The sequence below is a fragment of the Girardinichthys multiradiatus genome, chromosome 4, assembly GCF_021462225.1.
Source record: "Girardinichthys multiradiatus isolate DD_20200921_A chromosome 4, DD_fGirMul_XY1, whole genome shotgun sequence".
NCBI classification, from domain to species: Eukaryota; Metazoa; Chordata; class Actinopteri; order Cyprinodontiformes; family Goodeidae; genus Girardinichthys; species Girardinichthys multiradiatus.
Window position 1 is genome coordinate 19,494,210 of NC_061797.1, and position 18,247 is coordinate 19,512,456.

The 18,247-nt window shown below is 38.5% G+C and overlaps 2 protein-coding genes across 3 annotated transcripts; both read right to left on the reverse strand.

The window, feature by feature from the left end:
- Positions 1-52: 52 nt before the first annotated feature.
- Positions 53-8,197, reverse strand: LOC124867555 (general transcription factor IIF subunit 2-like). Of its 2 annotated transcripts, XM_047364048.1 has the most exons (9): positions 8,074-8,197; positions 7,115-7,188; positions 6,674-6,698; positions 6,130-6,268; positions 3,999-4,058; positions 1,351-1,432; positions 1,151-1,250; positions 805-948; positions 53-545 (listed from the first exon to the last, which is right to left on the reverse strand). In XM_047364048.1, the coding sequence occupies exons 1-9, from the start codon at positions 8,137-8,139 to the stop codon at positions 423-425; spliced, it is 813 nt and encodes a 270-aa protein (XP_047220004.1). In that variant the 5' UTR covers positions 8,140-8,197; the 3' UTR covers positions 53-422. The 2 variants fall into 2 exon arrangements, with proteins under 2 accessions (XP_047220004.1, XP_047220005.1); XM_047364049.1 differs by lacking the exon at positions 3,999-4,058 and having other exon boundaries at positions 8,074-8,154.
- A 101-nt stretch (positions 8,198-8,298) lies between these two features.
- gpalpp1 (GPALPP motifs containing 1) lies at positions 8,299-16,737 on the reverse strand. Its single transcript, XM_047363438.1, has 7 exons — positions 16,545-16,737; positions 16,320-16,431; positions 16,156-16,245; positions 14,997-15,246; positions 14,719-14,883; positions 14,516-14,617; positions 8,299-9,613 (listed from the first exon to the last, which is right to left on the reverse strand). The coding sequence occupies exons 1-7, from the start codon at positions 16,624-16,626 to the stop codon at positions 9,395-9,397; spliced, it is 1,020 nt and encodes a 339-aa protein (XP_047219394.1). The 5' UTR covers positions 16,627-16,737; the 3' UTR covers positions 8,299-9,394.
- Positions 16,738-18,247: the final 1,510 nt, after the last annotated feature.

Below are 18,247 nucleotides of genomic sequence, written 5' to 3' on the forward strand. Positions count from 1 at the left end.
CTAGAAGTGCAATCTTACACCAATTGTGCGTCAAATTAAAAAAAACATAAAATTGCTCCATTGAAACAACTTTATTACATAAGTAACTTGTACAAACACTTGAAATCCAGTAAAATCTCCAGTGCAGATGTGATCCCTCCAAGTCATACCTGGCTAAAACTCCTTACCTGTGTCACATCCTACACAGTTAATTACCCACACTCAAAATACTAGTTTTTAATACACAAAAATAAATGAAATCAAGAGGAGCCAAGTTATAAATCTAATTCTCCAATGGAAGTCAAGCTGAGGGCCTCGTGTACTGAAGCTTTGACAAAACAAGAACATGGGGATGTAAACCTCCCATCTTGAATGCTGGTGTGAAGACACTCGAGGCAGTTCAAAGTCAACCCGTTTCCTAATAAAGTAAATAAATAAAAACCCTATTCATCAGTTTTTTCCTCAGCCTGGTAATGTCTGTACTCCGGCCTAAGTTCCCACGTGTTCTTGTGTGTTCCCTTTACGTTGTAGATGCCAATATCACGCAAGATTTCCTTCAGGTATGTCTGTGAAGAACACCAAATATACATATCAGTTAAATCTTTTCTCTGGTGTGACTCAATTATACATGCTTATAAAATGCACAGCGACAAATTCTACCTTCAACAGCGACAGAAAAAACTAAATTCAGTTTAATGGTTATTTTGTTATAACAGCTGCAACATTCGTTTGTTGTTTATCTTCTGGGCAAACAGGACTGTTTGAAATCTGAATTAATAGCTTTATAAAAATAAATGAGGCGCTTCTGTCGTCTTCTAGTCTTACCACAGGCTGTTTGGTGATGTCTACCAGGTCTTTGATGTTGTAATACTGGTGCTTCTCAAATGCAGAAAACAAAATGTCCAACACCTGCTGCTTGTCAGACCTCGCTCTCTTGCCATCCTCCTTCTTTTTCCTCTCGTATTCACGCTGCAACAGAAGCAAACAAGGAGCTCAGTTACCAGATATTGACCCTCATGTCATCCACACATATGAAGTGTGAATGCTGCCAATTTAGGCAAAGAACGGTTGCTAATGTTTTGCAAAAAGAGAACATTTCTATTAGAGGCTTTAAAGTTTTTGCTTATGAACTGAGTGACCGACAAAAGAAAAACTCTTGAGTGTTTATTACATTGTATTCGTGGTTGGCCACAGGTTTGTAGTTGGTGGTGACGGGTTTCGACAACTGCAGAGACAACCTTGCTGGTTTGGAAGACTCTTCAATTTGTAACCTGTAACAGATGATTACATAAACAATTCAATCGCAACACGCATTCATGAATATTTAGCTTACAATAGCTAAATTTAGCTTAATTTGAAGATAATACTCACCTCTTTAATTTCATGTAGCTTTCACTAACAGCAGGTCTGCATTCTGCTCTCTGCACCACCACTCCTTCCAGGGCTATTTTATCTGAAAAAGGACAAAGTTACTTAAAACCTTGAATAAAAGTGAATTTAAATATGTTTTAATTGACATTCAGCGAGATGACAACAGATGAGATGTTCTCAGACTAAACACGGAAGGTCTATTTTTGTAGCGCACACACCAAACCTGCTCTGCCAGCTAAGAGCAGGTAAGCAGAACCGATCTAAACGGTTCCAGTGATCGGTCTAATTAAGAGACAGGCTCCAATCTTCTTGGTGCTCGTCTGTTCACTTCTTCTTTCTAACCGTACACCGGCACGCCAGTTGTCTGCTTGGCGTCGTTCATGGATGAGACGATAATATAAGAAACTCCTTACATTTCGATTTAAATCAGCAGTTATGCTTTGTTAAAATAATATAACGTTACAAATTTTACTGCAAACATGTTTCTGAACCAGTGCCCTCTGATATTTGCTGGCTCAGAAGAGTTGTTACTCTTTATTTTGTATTTTAGGTCATCGGTGGTTAGCTTAAAAACTTTAATAACACAAACTGATCTTTACTATAATATTGGATTATGTTGATATTACATTGTATGCTTAAAAATGTTCACCCTAAAGAACTTTTTTTCTCACACATTATGTAAAGCTGCTTACGTGATCTTAAATTTGGATAGTCATTTGAAAAAATTCGGGCACACCCTCAGACACGTAAAGAAGTAAGGAAATCACACCAGCGTATGCACCTTTATCGTAAGCTTTGTACTTTTAATGTCAACTCTGTTTTTATGATGACGTTTTATTCTTGTTTTATTGAATCTGTTCTTACCTTTGCTATTATTTGTTGGTACGGGTCACATTCCATCAAAAATAAGAATCATCTGCAAAGTATTATCAATGTTTGCAGTAAAATTGCTGGGATGTCTCTTAATATTTTGAGTGACCTTCATAACTCTAGGTCCTTCATGAAAGCTAGGTTTATTTTGGCTGATCCAAGCCATCCTCTGTGGGCAGGGTTCTTGCTCGTACCATCAGGACGGTGACACAAAATGCCATATTGTAAGACGAACAGACTAAAAAAATCCTTTATTCCTGCTGCTATTAGCCTGCTCAATTCCAGGTCCACACTGTAAGGACTTTATTTTTGTTGTTTTGTTGGTGTGTTTGGCTATTTTTTATGTTTTCATTGCTGTCTGCACTGCAAATTGCCCCTTGGGGATAATAAAGTTTTACTTGACTTGACAGTGTGTATATTTCAACATATGAATATTTAGCTTTCATGGGAGGCATCTGAAGGAGGAAACCTTTGCTGTCTAAGAAAAACATAAAGGCCAGACTAGAAGACTAACGTTTGCCACCAAAAATGTCGACAATAAGAAAGACCTGTGGAATAATGTTATTTGAATGCGTCAAATATGAAAATGTTCTGAAAGTCACAGGCAGCGTTGGATGGCCTCGCGCCGTGGCGCCGATCCGGCCTGCACAGCAACCGCGGGTTGCAAGCGCTGTCATCTCAACATGTTCACTACTTCACTTGCAATACTGGACCCCTTTTAACTTACACTGATGAGCATTTGACATGAAGCTTGTGTCATAAAAGTGTTTTCGTCATGTCCCTGTTAGTGTATTGTTCAAGAATTTGTAGGAGCTAAAGGGAGCAGGAGTGCATGCATGGAACCCCTCAAACATCTCATGAGGAGTGGCGGAAACCTTCCTCATATACATAGATGTCAGAGGCTGGTAGATGGGTGCAAGAAGCCTTTCACTGGAGATATTTCAACTAAAGGGGGTAAGACTACCTATTAGGGGGTAGAGTATCATTTTACTCAGCTAGAACATGCAAAATGCTTTTGTTTAATAAGTAAAACATTTTTCTCATTTAAGTACAATTAAATCACTTTCCGATAAAAGTGAAAAAGATATACGAGTATTTTTTAATAGATATTTAACGGGTTGTCCTAATGTTTCACGACTATGATGAAAAATGTAGAAAAATGTAGAAAAAGTAGTACGATGTCAATACTTTGAATTGTCTTGTAGCTGAAATGTGCTATATAAATAAACTTGACCTGCCTTACTCAACTAGTCAGTATTTGCAGAGCAAACCTTTTCAGCTAATTCAGTTTATTGTTAAAGCACCATTTAACAACAATCAACTCCGTTAACAAGTAAACCTTGAAGGTTAAAAGTATCCCGTTTTCATAAAATTCAGTCAAATTCAGATTCAGGGGTAGCTTTAGACCAACATGTTTCAATAAACACTTGAAAATCCAAATGCTTTATGAGTTTAAGCAGTTTGGATGAAAAAATTGGCAAATTATTGACCATAAACATAGCTGCTGTTTTTTTTATGAGTAAAAGAGATTTACATCAGGGTAAACAGTAGATATAACAGCAGTTTTTTCTAATATTTCCACAACTTAAATCACTTCAACCATCAGCAAGAACTGGTAATTAGCTCAAGATACCACCACAGTACCACCATAAACATCTCCCAAGTTCAAATGTGTCTATATGGTTTCATAATGTAACACCATAAATGCCAATTGTTGCTAAAAGACTGTCACTCCTTTGATAGAAATCTCTTGCTTTCTGCAAAAATGGAGGACTCACCTGGACCTGCCCCTGCCCCCGAACCTGAGTTGCTGCCATCAGATCTTTCTTCTGACTGGCCTACAGGAGGGGAGGGATGGCACACATGAAAACACAGGGGAATGCAGAACGAAGGGAGGAGGGGATTAAACAAAAGGAGCCATAGCCACGGTTTAGTCCCAGGCGGAAATGTTAAATCACACAGCTTCACTGCATTTCTTCTGACAAGCAGACGCTAGAATGACCTTAACGCAAGCAAGCAAAGAGACTGTGTATCAGCACTAATACACATTTAAACCAGGGCTGCACAGATGCTTCTTTTATCAACTGAATTTTAAAAAGACGTTATATGTAGAGCTTAGTTTGCTGTCTGTTTATAGTAAAGGTTAAAAAAGAAGCTCTACATATTTTTTATATTTATGTAGCTAAACAGTGTTTATATTTCAACAGTGCAGCCCATAACACACAGACACATTTATATCAGCTGTTTGCGGTCAAAGAAAGCACTGCAGCACACGTCCATTAGCACCAAAAACACAAAAAAAACCAAACCTCCAAACATTCATAGCACAAAAAGGCATTTGAAGCCCCAAACTAAACCAAGGAAGCCCATGCAGAAATGGAATCACTACACACTCAGGGATGATTTATGCCGATTCATCCACTTCATGGCATTCCCAAATAGTGAAATTGCAACAGTGCCCACACTCAATCTGCTCCTTTTACTCATATTAGACTTAAAAGGGGAACCAAAGACAAATGAGTGACGTGTTAAAACAAAGAAACTGCAAATCTCTTGGGTGTTTAAGAGTAAAAACAACAAAGCGGACAAGACACAGACGATGACGACTGTTTTCTTTAGAGGGTTCACTTATCCACTGTATGCAGCACATTACTGGCATGTACAATGTCCTTACTGTGGACACCTTCCCACTCAAGAAAAAGTCTGTTTTCAACACACCAAGGAGAGGAGTACAGGCAAGGAACACGCTGCATCTACAGGTACATCTCAACAAATTAGAATATTGTAAAAATGTTCGATATTATTTGTCAATCATTTCAGAAAGTCAAACTCATATCTTTTATAATGAAATATTTTAACCTTTTATTTCTTGTAATTAGAATATTATGGAAAAGTTACATTTTGGAAACCCTTGGTGTCAACTCCTAATCAGCAAATTAACTTAAAACACCTGAAATGGTTTCATGAGCCTCTAAATGGTCTCTCAGTCTTGGTGAGTAGGCTACACCATCATGGAGAAGACCGCTGACTTGACATTTACACCCTCCACAAGCAGGATAAACTACAAAAGACAATTGCTATAGAAGCTGGATGTTTACCAAGTACTGTATCCAAGCATATTCATAGAAAGTTAAGTGGAAGGAAAACGTGTGGTAGAAAAAGGTGCAACAGCAACACAGGGAACCTGGGTCCCTCCTGGTGCATGATAATGACCCGCTTTATGTGGCAAGAGTATGCAGGCAGTTCCTGGAGGATGAGGAAATTGATACCAGCAAGCTCCTCAACAGCACCAGGTTGGCCAGGAGCTCAGTGACACCCTGGTCAGGACCGGGGAAGAGATACCCAAGGACACCATCTGACATCTCATAAGGAGCATGCCCCAAGACGTGGGGGCCAAACAAACCACTGAGCACCAGTTTGAGTTGCTGCAATGACATTTCAGCTAATTGGACCAGCTGCTGCATCAGTTTTTCAGTTTAAACTTCCCAGTGACTTCAAATTAAGCCCTCTGTAGGTTAACAATGTTCATTTCATCAAATTATGTGATATTATTATGTTGCTCACACATTGCGCATTCCATATCGTTATGGATAAATAGCATGATTTTGTTTTCCCGGTTGAGACCTGATGTGTTTTCAAAGCGTTCCTTTAATGTTTTTGAGCGGTGCATATGAGTTCCACTTTCTGAAATGACTGACAAAAAAATATAGACCTTTTTCTAATTTTGTTAGATGCATCCGTATAAAGCAAGAATGCACAAGTAGCAGAATAGATGCCTTCACCATTAAAGATATTTCACATCACAGAAATCTAATAAATTGATTACTGAATAATAACCAAGTGTCTCATGTCACGATGCAAGTGGTCAAGCAGACACTTTGTATCCTCAGGCTGGACCCAGAAACTCACCAGATGAATTCTCTGTGAAGACCGCCAGCATCTGACCCCCCACTGACTGCATGGTAAAAGGATGTTCGCGAGGTGCAGACACCGTCTTATCTTCGATCCCTTCGATAGTAGTCAGTTCTTCATTCAAGGTGAAAGACACCTGTAGAGAGCAGCAGTGTGGACATTTTCAGACCATGAAAGACTGAATAAATTATTTCTATTTCTTTTCTTTTCATTTGGAGCCAGACTCTCATTTAAGATGTTAAAATGTAAATAAAAGTAGAATTGGTTTACCTTAAATCTGCTAGTAAACATACATGCACTCAAGATTTCACTCTACTGTTTATAACTAGATAAATAATGTCTATACCACTGTATAAAAATCCCAAACAATTTGTGAGACCTTTTTGCACACTCACTCTTGGCAAAAGCATTGTATCACCCTTTAACTGGACTCTGATCGTTCTTACCTTTGATTCTCAAACAGGAAATGATAAAGGCATGTGGTGTATATAACTTGATGTGGCACATATACATCTGTGTAGTTCTGTAAAACCTCACTTACCTCTGGCTTTCCTTGGTTTCCTTTTCTTTAAAATAAAAGCAAACGACAATATTTTACTCAATTGACTGGCAAGCAGATATATATTACATATGGCATAATAATAATAAACAGTCTACGTAGTTCAGTTTTCACTTGCTCTCTTTACTTACCAAGTACCTATCCTTTTTTTTTTTTTCCTGCACTCACCTATTACACTGTGCCTCAAGGAACTATTGTACCTGAGAATAGTATAAATAACTATGTTGTACCCTATATTGTAATCTTTTCTGGAAGGGATATGGCACACTAGGAAGCTTTCATTGTTGAATCTCAACATCAAGCTTAAAAACCTGCGTAACAATCACAAACATAAATAACAAAAATATTGACTGTCTCTTCTGAGCGGCTGACACTTTGTTGAGTCTTCTGCTACTTTATGGATGGAAGCTTAATTTCACATACTTGCAAATTCGGATTTTCCCGACCTCGCCTCTTCCTGTTGCTTTTGCCCATTGCTGAGAGAGGTATTTTGGCACCTGCAAAAACAAAGACGACAGTATATCAACAGGGATGATTTCTCCTGAAAACAAGCGATCCGGTATAATTAAACAGAAATCCCCCCTTCTGTTCCAATGTAAAATCTGAAGAAATATTATGATGATCAAACAATATGACTCAGAAATGCAATGCATTTGTCAGCAATTAATCATTGTTAATACATTTAATATTACAAATATTCCACTATGTTAAGTTTAGATACAATAATGAACCCTTTTTGTATTGTATTCTACAGAAAGAATGATAAAAATAATAAACTTGGCTTCAGAATTTTATTTGCGTTAAAAATCCAAAAGTCAATAGGTGTCCTAAATGCTGACTGTCATTTCTTCGCCAAAGTTTTGCTATTCTGCGCTTCTTCTTGTCTTTGCCAAACTGTGCACTCTCATAATAAAATCTCAGGACATTTTAACCTCTTGTTAAACGAAGCTTTTAACAGAAACATAACCGGAAGAAAACTGCAATTCTTACAGAGATCTAGATGAATAATGCCATTTGACAAAAATACCATAAAAATTCTTATTTATATACATCCTCTCATGTAAAAAACACGCATGTAAAAAACACGCCATAAAGCTTTCAGTGACTTAGTCTAACCTTTTATTAGTTACGCTTAGTTTTTATTAAGCCAGAGCTTTATTTTCACAATCCCAGTCCAATTTAAATATTATTTTGTCCAAGAGCACCACCTTAACCCCAAAGGTATGTTGTAAATATAGTTTTCCATTAGGGAATATTTGTGACATATAGCAGATTCATTTGCATGTTGCTAAAAAGCTAACATTTAGCTTCGTCTTTGTTTTAATAATTATCTGAGTCTTTAGCTCATCTATTAATGTGATTATAGACCGGCATATACTCACTTTCACGAGCCAAACACCAGTATTCTGCTTGGCACCAGTTAAATCTACCTCTCCTTTTTCTGACATGTTGTAGAGCAATGCTAACTTAAGATACAACCGCCACACGCATGCGCAAAGTACTCTAGTACGGAAGCTCTGAGGGTTCATTCATGTTTCCGCATCCTTTGCGGCTTCATCTTTATAAAAAATATTTTTAATAAAATATGAGTAAAAATGAGAGCAGGATTATGTTATTATTTCGTTGGGATAAAAGTTTATTCAATCTATAGAAAAAAAAAATAAAAACTGTTTACTGGACCGTTCAAACTGTCAGCCTGTTTTACATTAATCTATACAGTAAAAATAATCATACTAAAATAAATCAGTCAAAATGTACACTGGTCACATTTATAGGAGTTACAAACATACACTGCTGAATCATTAAAATACATCATTTCTGAAGTTTTTATTTATTATAAATCAACTAAGGACATCAACTAAATCCCATTGTCGTTTTTTATATGCAGTTTGCATCCATCTATCCATACCTGCTTATCCTGGCAGGGTAGTGAGGAAGCTGGTGTGAAAGACAGGGTATACCCTGGACAGGTCGCCCCACCCCCCCAAACACACACACACACTGATACCTAAGGGCAATTTGGAGAGATCAATTTACCCACTAGACATCTTTGTGAACTGTATAATGAAGCTAGAATACCATGACAGAACCCACACATGCACAGGGAGAACATGCAAACACCATGCAGAATGACTCCAGGCCTGGATTCGAACCCAGGAGTCGTTCTGGGTTCATTCATAAATGTAATGGGGCTAATTTGGCAGGGTTTCTTAAGCACTGTTAAAAATGTCTCACATGAAAACCAGATTAGCTTATACTGAGATCAAAAATCCAGCCTTAATTTAACTGCATTATTTGTCACCCTGGGGCATTAACATTTGTTAATGGATTCTTGGACAGAAATTCCAGAATCAAAACAACAAACCAAAATAAAGTGGCCAATAGTGTGACAGGATGGATATACATAAACTAAATTTAAGAGCAATTCCATTTATGGGTATCTGTGATATTTCACAGATTCACAGATATAGGCAAGCTGGCTAGGCCTATCTAAAAATAATGTTTTATTAGAATGAATATCTTTCCATAACACCAATCCTTATTAAAAGACCCCTTAAAAATAAGCAACATTCACCAACTTAAAAAACATGAATCACATTGTCCACAGTCCATATTGTATAAACCCTTTATAAAAGTATGGTCAGACAACCCGCTACAACACCTGAAAAGCTGCGTGTACCTTTTTACAATTCTGACAAAATGTTACAAGAACATTTGGTCCTTGCTGTGGGAGAAGCGTGTGTTCAGTTCCTGAGACTTCTTCAGCAGTCGCTTCTTCTGGGCTTCATCAAAGCGATTCACCTGCAGGTCTGCGTCCCGATCAAACGGCCTCCTCTCTACAGGTTTGTCAGCTGTCTCCTTTGCTTTTTCCTTCAGCTTCTTTGAATGTAAACTCATGAGAGACTCACCACGCTTGGACTCCTGGAAAACAACAAAGGTGTTGATACGAAGGTCTTAAATTTCAATTCAATTCAGTTTATTTATATAGCGCCAATTCACAACACATGTCGTCTCAAGGCACTTCACAAAAGTCAGGTACATACAGGGGTTGGACACTGAAACTGAAACACCTGTCATTTTAGTGTGGGAGGTTTCATGGCTAAATTGGACCAACCTGGTAGCCAGTCTTCATTGATTGCACATTGCACCAGTAAGAGCAGAGTGTGAAGGTTCAATTAGCAGGGTAAGAGCACAGTTTTGCTCAAAATATTGAAATGCACACATTATGGGTGAAATACCAGAGTTCAAAAGAGGACAAATTGTTGGTGCACGTCTTGCTGGCACATCTGTGACCAAGACAGCAAGTCTTTGTGATGTATCAAGAGCCACGGTATCCAGGGTAATGTCAGCATACCACCAAGAAGGACGAACCACATCCAACAGGATTAACTGTGGATGCAAGAGGAAGCTGTCTGAAAGGGATGTTCGGGTGCTAACCTGGATTGTATCCAAAAAACCACGGCTGCCCAAATCACGGCAGAATTAAATGTGCACCTCAACTCTCCTGTTTCCACCAGAACTGTCTGTTGGGAGCTCCACAGGGTCAATATACACGGCCGGGCTGCTATAGCCAAACCTTAGGTCACTCATGCCAATGCCAAACATCAGTTTCAATGGTGCAAGGAGCGCAAATCTTGGGCTGTGGACAATGTGAAACATGTATTGTTCTCTGATGAGTCCACCTTTACTGTTTTCCCCACATCTGGGAGAGTTACGGTGTGGAGAAGCCCCAAAGAAGCGTACCACCCAGACTGTTGCATGCCCAGAGTGAAGCATGGGGGTGGATCAGTGATGGTTTGGGCCGCCATATCATGGCATTCCCTTGGCCCAATACTTGTGCTAGATGGGCGTGTCACTGCCAAGGACTACCGAACCATTCTTGAGGACCATGTGCATCCAATGGTTCAAACATTGTATCCTGAAGCCGGTGCCGTGTATCAGGATGACAATGTACCAATACACACAGCAAGACTGGGGAAAGATTAGTTTGATGAACATGAAAGTGAAGTTGAACATCTCCCATGGCCTGCACAGTCACCAGATCTAAATATTATTGAGACACTTTGGGGTGTTTTGGAGGAGCGAGTCAGGAAACGTTTTCCTCCACCAGTATCACGTAGTGACCTGGCCTCTATCCTGCAAGAAGAATGGCTTAAAATCCCTCTGACCACTGTGCAGGACTTGTATATGTCATTCCCAAGACGAATTGATGCTGTATTGGCCGCAAAAGGAGGCCCTACACCATACTAATAAATTACTGTGGTCTAAAACCAGGTGTTTCAGTTTCATTGTCCAACCCCTGTACATTCCAATTAATCATAACCATTTAACAGTGCAGTCAGATTCAGTTATTTATTCAAATTGGATAAAAAGTGTTTCTGTCTAAAGAAGCAGATTGCATTCAGTCAGTGACTTGCAGCATTCACTCCTCCTGGATGAGCATGTAGAGACAGTGGACAGTCACTGGCGTTGACTTTGCAGCAATCCCTCATACTGAGCATGCATGTAGCGGCAGTGGAGAGGAAAAACTCCCTTTTAACAGGAAGAAACCTCCAGCTTAAGCGATATCAAAAAGGAAAGTTTTAAGCCTAGCCTTAAAAGTAGACAGTTTGTCCATCTAGAGCCCACTGATGGCCATTGTTATACTAAAAACCACAACGATTGGGATACCTCTCTCTGTCAGATTGACCATAACCATTGGAAAAGAGGGGGGGTCATACAGGTAGCAGAAATGGAGGGTGTGTTTGCACCTCCACCATAACTGAGCTGGTTTAGGCTAAACCTGACTCCCCCTTACTCCATCCAACAGGGAGGGAATGAAGACAGAGGTAAAAAAAATAAGGAAGATAGCCCAGGATAAACTAAGCCACTCTAACTATAAGCTTTATCAAAAAGGAAAGTTTTAAGCCTAGCCTTAAAAGTAGACAGGGTGTCTGCCTCACGGACTAAAACTGGGAGCTGGTTCCACAGGAGAGGAGCCTGATAACTAAAGGATCTGCCTCCCATTCTACTTCTAGAGACTCTAGGAACCACCAGTAAACCTGCAGTCTGAGAACGAAGTGCTTTGTTAGGAGCATATGGAACAATCAGATCTCTGATGTATGATGGAGCTAGATCATTAAGGGCTTTATATGTGAGGAGGAGAATTTTAAATTCTATTCTGGATTTAACATGGAGCCAATGAAGGGAAGCTAAAATAGGAGAAATATGATCTCTCTTTTTAATTTTCATCAGAACTCTTGCTGCAGCATTTTGAATCAGCTGAAGGCTTTTAACTGCATTTTGTGGACATCCTGATAGTAAAGAATTACAATAGTCCAGCCTTGAAGTAACAAATGCATGGACTAGTTTTTTAGCGTCACTCCTGGATAGGATATTTCTAATTTTGGCAATGTTCCGGAGATGAAAGAAGGAAATCCTAGAAACCTGTTTAATATGGGATTTAAATGACATGTCCTGGTCAAAAATAACACCAAGGTTTTTACTTTATTACCGGAGGACAATTTAATACCATCCAGGTTAAGTGATTGACTAAGCAGTTTTTTTTTTAAAGACTCCGGTCCAAAGACGACAACTTCTGTCTTGTCTGAATTTAGAAGCAAAAAATTTAAAGTCATCCAAGTTTTTATATCTTCAAGACATGCTTGTAGTCTATCTAAATGGTTGGGCTCATCAGGATTTATGGATAAGTAAAGCTGAGTATCATCAGCGTAACAGTGACAATGTATCCTATGCTGCCTGATAATTTGACCTATTGGAAGCATATATATATATATATATATATATATATATATATAAAGAGAATTGGCCCAAGTACTGAACCCTGTGGTACTCCACAATTAACCCTGGAGTTTAAAGATGATTTATCATTTACATGAACAAACTGGAATCTGTCAGACAGATAAGATTTAAACCAGCCTAGCGCTGTTCCCCTGATCCCTACAGCATATTCCAGCCTTTTTAAGAGAATATTGTGGTCAACTGTATCAAATGCAGCACTGAGATCTAACAGAACCAGTACAGACACAAGTCCATTATCTGAGGCCATACGAATATCATTAGTGACTTTTTGCAAAGCTGTTTCAGTGCTATGATGAGCTCTGAAGCCTGACTGAAACTCTTCAAACAGGTCATTGCAGTGTAAATGCTCACACATTTGATTAGCAACTATTTTCTCAAGAATCTTAGATAAGAATGGAAGATTGTAATTTTTCAAGTCATCTCGATCAAGCAAAGGTTTCTTAAGTAAAGGTTTAATTACAGCTAACTTAAAAGCCTGGGGTACATATCCATTTACTAAAGATAGATTAATCATATCTAAAATGGGGCTGGTAATCAGAGGGAACACTTCCTTAAATAATTTGGTTGGTCTAACATACAAGTTGAAGGTTTAGATGAAGCTAATATTTCTGATAACTCAGGAAGCTTCACAGGATCAAAACAGTCCAAACACAAATCAGGTTCTGCAGTTATTTCCAATGTTGTCTCACTTGCTGAGGATGAAGTAATCATCTTCGGGATTATGTCAAAGATTTTCTTTTTAATAGAATCAATTTTATTTAAGAAGAATCCCATAAAGTCATGGCTGCTAAGAGCTAAAGGAATGGATGGCTCAACAGAGCTATGACTCTGTGTAAGTTTAGCAACTGTACTAAAGAGAAACCTAGGATTATTCTTGTTCTCTTCTATTAATGATGAGAAATAAGCTGTTCTGGCTTGGCGAAGTGTCTTTTTATACAACAGTAGGCTATTTTTCCAGATTAAGTAGGAATCCTCTAGGTGTGTAGAGCGACATTTTCTCTCCAATTTTCTAACATTGTGCTTTAAAGTATGCAGCTCTGAATTAAACCAAGGAGCTAGCCTCCTATGAATGATTACCTTCTTTTTCAAGGGGGCTACATTGTCTAATGCATCACGCAATGATGAAGAAACACTATGAACAAGAGAATCAGTTTGTGAAGGGGCAGAAACAGAATTATTGCCCTCCATTGTGCTTTTCAGTGATAATGAGGAAATTAAAAGTGGAACAGATTCTTTAAAGTTGTTACAGCATCGCCTGAAAATGATCTACTATAATGAAATTTTCTTTCAGGTGTGGAGTACTCGGTTAAATTAAACTCAAAGGTTATTAAAAAATGGTCAGACAGGACAGGGTTATGAGAAAATATTATGTCTTTACACTCAATGCCATATGTCAGCACAAGGTCCAGAGAATGAAGACAAAGGTGGGTAGGTTTGTTAATGTTTTGAGCAAAGCCAATTGAGTCTAAGATAGCATTAAGCGCTATATTTAGGCTATCACTTTCAGCATCTACATGAATGTTAAAATCCCCTACTATAATAACTTTATCTGTATTTAACACTAAATCAGATAAAAGGTCTGAAAACTGATCTAAAAATTGAGAGTAAGGGCCTGGTGGACAGTACAAAACAACAAACAGAAGTGGTTTTAGTGCCTTGCAATTTGGATGAGGAAAACTAAAGATTAAATATTCAAAAGAGTTGTAGCTATTGATTGATTAAATACATTGATGATACATTCATCAATGTATTTAATCGGGATATTATATGAAGGACCAAGGATGTTAGAAAACATCAGACAAATAAACAGCATCATTAAGACAAGAAACAGAGCAGATCAGGGGGAAAGTTTCAGAGAAGCTTACTGCAGGGTTTAATTTTAAAACAACATCTGAAGATTTTTACATCTCATAAGGCACTTTACAATCCATTATCTTCAAAAGGCCCGGGCAAGTAGATGATTAATCAGAGAAGTAGCCAAGAGGCAACCAAGCCAGTAAGAACTCTGTAGGAGCTACTTACATTATATTTAGATACTTTTTCTGCCATTTCCATCTCCTTTTGAGGAACATGTGGGACTTCATCTTTCTTTGTCTCCCCTGTTTTCTTTCCTTCAAGGCGTTCCTGTTGGTAAAGAACATAACTTTTGAGACCCAACCAAATATCACAAAGACAACCGTTTACTTGAACCATATTACAAAGGGTAATTATTTCATAATAACTACCCTGGCCTTGCGCTCCCTGTCTGCTGGTGTGTCTGTCCAAATCGATCGATCTTTGTTCTCTGGACCTGACCTTTTCTTGAAGGTTCGAGCCCCTAAACCAATGTGCTGCAATTCTGGTGGGAGCTCCGTCATCCATGTTTCTCTAGTCAACACCTCAGGAACCTCCTATTTACATAAAAATCAGATAGAGCGAGAAAACTTAAAAAGGCAAAAACATGTCTGTGAGCGTTTATAAACGATGAAAGTCTACAGTTCAGGTTATGTGGGAGAAAGACAACCTCTCCAGTGAGCTTCTCTTTCATCTTTTGTGCTCGTCGTTCAAATTCAAGAGCCACGGAGTCTTGAACGGGTCCTTTGGCAGGCATGGGTCCTATCACATCCTCGTCCTCTCCATCACTGCTGGAAAGCTCAGCCTGGTATCCTGGGGGCAATGCAGGCCCTGGGAGACCCTCTCCATCTTCACCATCATCGCTGTCATGCGCTGCTCTGTGGAACCCGGGGGGCAAAGCTGGTCCCAGCACTGGGGGTCTGAGGGAATAATATGAACTTATTTAACTAAAAACTTTAGGCCTTCAGCTACAGTGCTCTAAAAAAGCGCTTGCTCCCTTACAGATTCCTTCTGTTGTTGCTTTTTGGTCACATTTAAATGTGTTAGATCAAAGATAACCCGAATACATCTAAAATGGAGTTTTAAAACAACGGTTGAATTTTAATAACAACTGGTTGTGACTTAATGCTTTTGAGATAACTGGCAACAGGTGTTTTACATCACTGTAGAGAAGTTGTAGCAAACGACACTTTGCTGAATTGTTCTAGTTCAGCAACATAGGAAGGTTTTTTGAGTATGAAAGGCCTGTTTACAGTCATGTCACACTATCTCAATCAGATTTAAGTCTAGACTTTGAATAGGCCACTGCAAAACCTATTTAAATAATCTATTTATTGAGTCGTATAGATATCGCTGATGATCATTGTCGTGCAGCATAACCCAAGTGCAAATGAGCTTAAGGTCACAAACTGATGGTCAGACATCCCCCTTCAGGATATTTTAGTAGAGAGTAGATATGGTTCCATCAATTACTGCAAGTCATTCTCCAGGCCCTGAAGCAGCAAAGCAGCCCCAAATCATGACACTGCTATCACCATGTTTCTTAACTAGTTTTACATGAGATGCATACCTTCCAAAAAGTTCAATTTTTGTATTGTTAGCCCACAGAATTTGTTCCCAAAAGTCAAGATGTTTTTTGTGATCTCCTGGATGGGTTGTCGATGCATTGTTGGAGTAATTTTAGTACGACAGTCACACCTGGAAAGATTCACCATTGTTCCATGTTTTCTCCATTTGTGGATAATGGCTCTCAGTGTGATTTACTATAGTTCCAACTAGTTCAAACTGAACCAAACAGTATATGGTTAATTACAGGTATTTTTGCTCACCTTTCTGGTGAACTCCGTTGCTTTTTAAATCCTGGTGGCAAAGCTGGCCCAAAGAAACCATCATCTTCATCATCATCATCATTGGTCACCCTGCTCAGAGACACGTGTTACTGTTGTGTTTGTGGTGGCATATTTAATCACTAAACACTACAGTGACCACCTACTCTACAGCTCCTCCAGTCCTGGCTCTTTTGAACGCCACCTCCGGCTGACTTTCATCCGAGGAGCTCGACGCTTCACCCCGCTTGAAACCGGGAGGGAGCGCAGGACCAGCGACTACAGGGAGTAAAAAGAAGAAGAAGGAAAACAAAAAACACAACTCAGCTGGAATAAACCATTGAAAACAAACTGCTGACGCGATTGCTTCAGACTAAATATCTGTTTCTTACAATCATTTTCACTGTCGTCGCTTTCAGGTCCCTCCTGAAACATCGGCGGTAAAGCGGGTCCGATTAACTCATCAGAAGACATATTTGATCCAGATGTTTCTGTTTCTATTCAAATAAGCCAGTCTCACAAAAACCAGATCTGCGCTTAGGGACAAATTCGTAACCTTTTACACAGGAAGTAAACACTGGAGCGGCAGGATGCTCCATGAAGAAAAACAAACGCTAACGTGTTAAAACCGGAAACTCGTTCAAAATAAAAGCACAAAAAACATGATACATTTTAATAATCGATGCGCAGAATACGTTTTTGTGTTGCAAGACATTTTTTTTTTCTTTTTACAAACGTTTTATTTTTTCTTTATCTTTAATAATACATATTCAGACACTAAACATTCAATAAATATTCAGAAACCAACAATTACTCAGAATGCTCAGAGAAACAGTTTCAAGTTTTTGATCGAAAATACACTTTTAATTTCTTATCATTTTATATAAACACCTTCCTTTTTAGAAGGCATGAGAATGACAGAAAAGTAATAGTAAAATTAATAACAAAAATAATAACACAAAAAATACATACAGTCCAGATTCAGTCTAAAATATGTGTAAGGCCTGGGCCATAAGCAAACTTTGCAGCTGCTTGGGAGCTTCTCTAGGGCATCCTAAGAAAATTTAAATTTACAAAGGACAGGTTGACAAATGTTGCGATGGATTGGCGACCTGTCCAGGGTGTACCCTGCCTCTCGCCCGTAGACTGCTGGAAATAGGCACCAGCTCCCCTGTGACCCATTATAAAATGAGCAGTACAGAAGATGAATGAAAAATGAATGACGTTGACAAATGCAACAGATGTACACTAGGGAAAAAAACCTTCAGAGTTTAAAAGTTTTGTTCACAGGATGGGAATTCTATGCTTTATCCCAATGCAAAATACATTTTATCAATTAAAATCGTTGTTGGCTCACTAGCTATCTGTAAATGCAGGATACAAAAATGACAACAGGCGATGCAAAAAGGAGGTCAGTGACTCTGTGGTGACAGACTGGCTCCGCTGCTTGAGGCAGGGGCAGCTCTCAGTAATTTTTGGTTAAATCTGCAAAGACTCAGACTTACTGACCTGAAAGACAGTACTGACAGACTGAATGCTTACTCCACCCAAAAGATTTATTAGTAAAACAGTTAGATATGTAAACCTAGAACTCTTTTCTCTACAGTAAAGAAAAACATTATAAATATTTACAAAACTATCTCAAATATTCTGTAAACTTGAAAAATTGTGTATTCTTTTAATTTCCCTGCACCTTGAATGTATTTGCCTGGGTTGTTTATCTAAAATAAAGTTTATAAAGTTAAACATGGAGATCCTGTCATTTTAAACTAGTGCCCTATTGACAGAAATTGGTAGATGCCTTAGAAATTAAGATAATAGGATGAAAAAAATAATAAATAGTGAGACTAAAACTTTCAAAACTGTCTTCTGGATATTTTGAGTTTAAGAGGGACTTTGATGTCTGAAAAAGACCTATATAACACAAGAGCAGCAAAGATGAGGTGGATATGAAAACCATAGTATTCCTCTTTGTAACTAATACTACAGATTTGCTTGCAGAAATAGAGCTACATATCATTGCAGGCATAGACCACATAATGTACAAAGTGGCATGCATGATACATATAATAACCAATTAGTATTAAACATAATA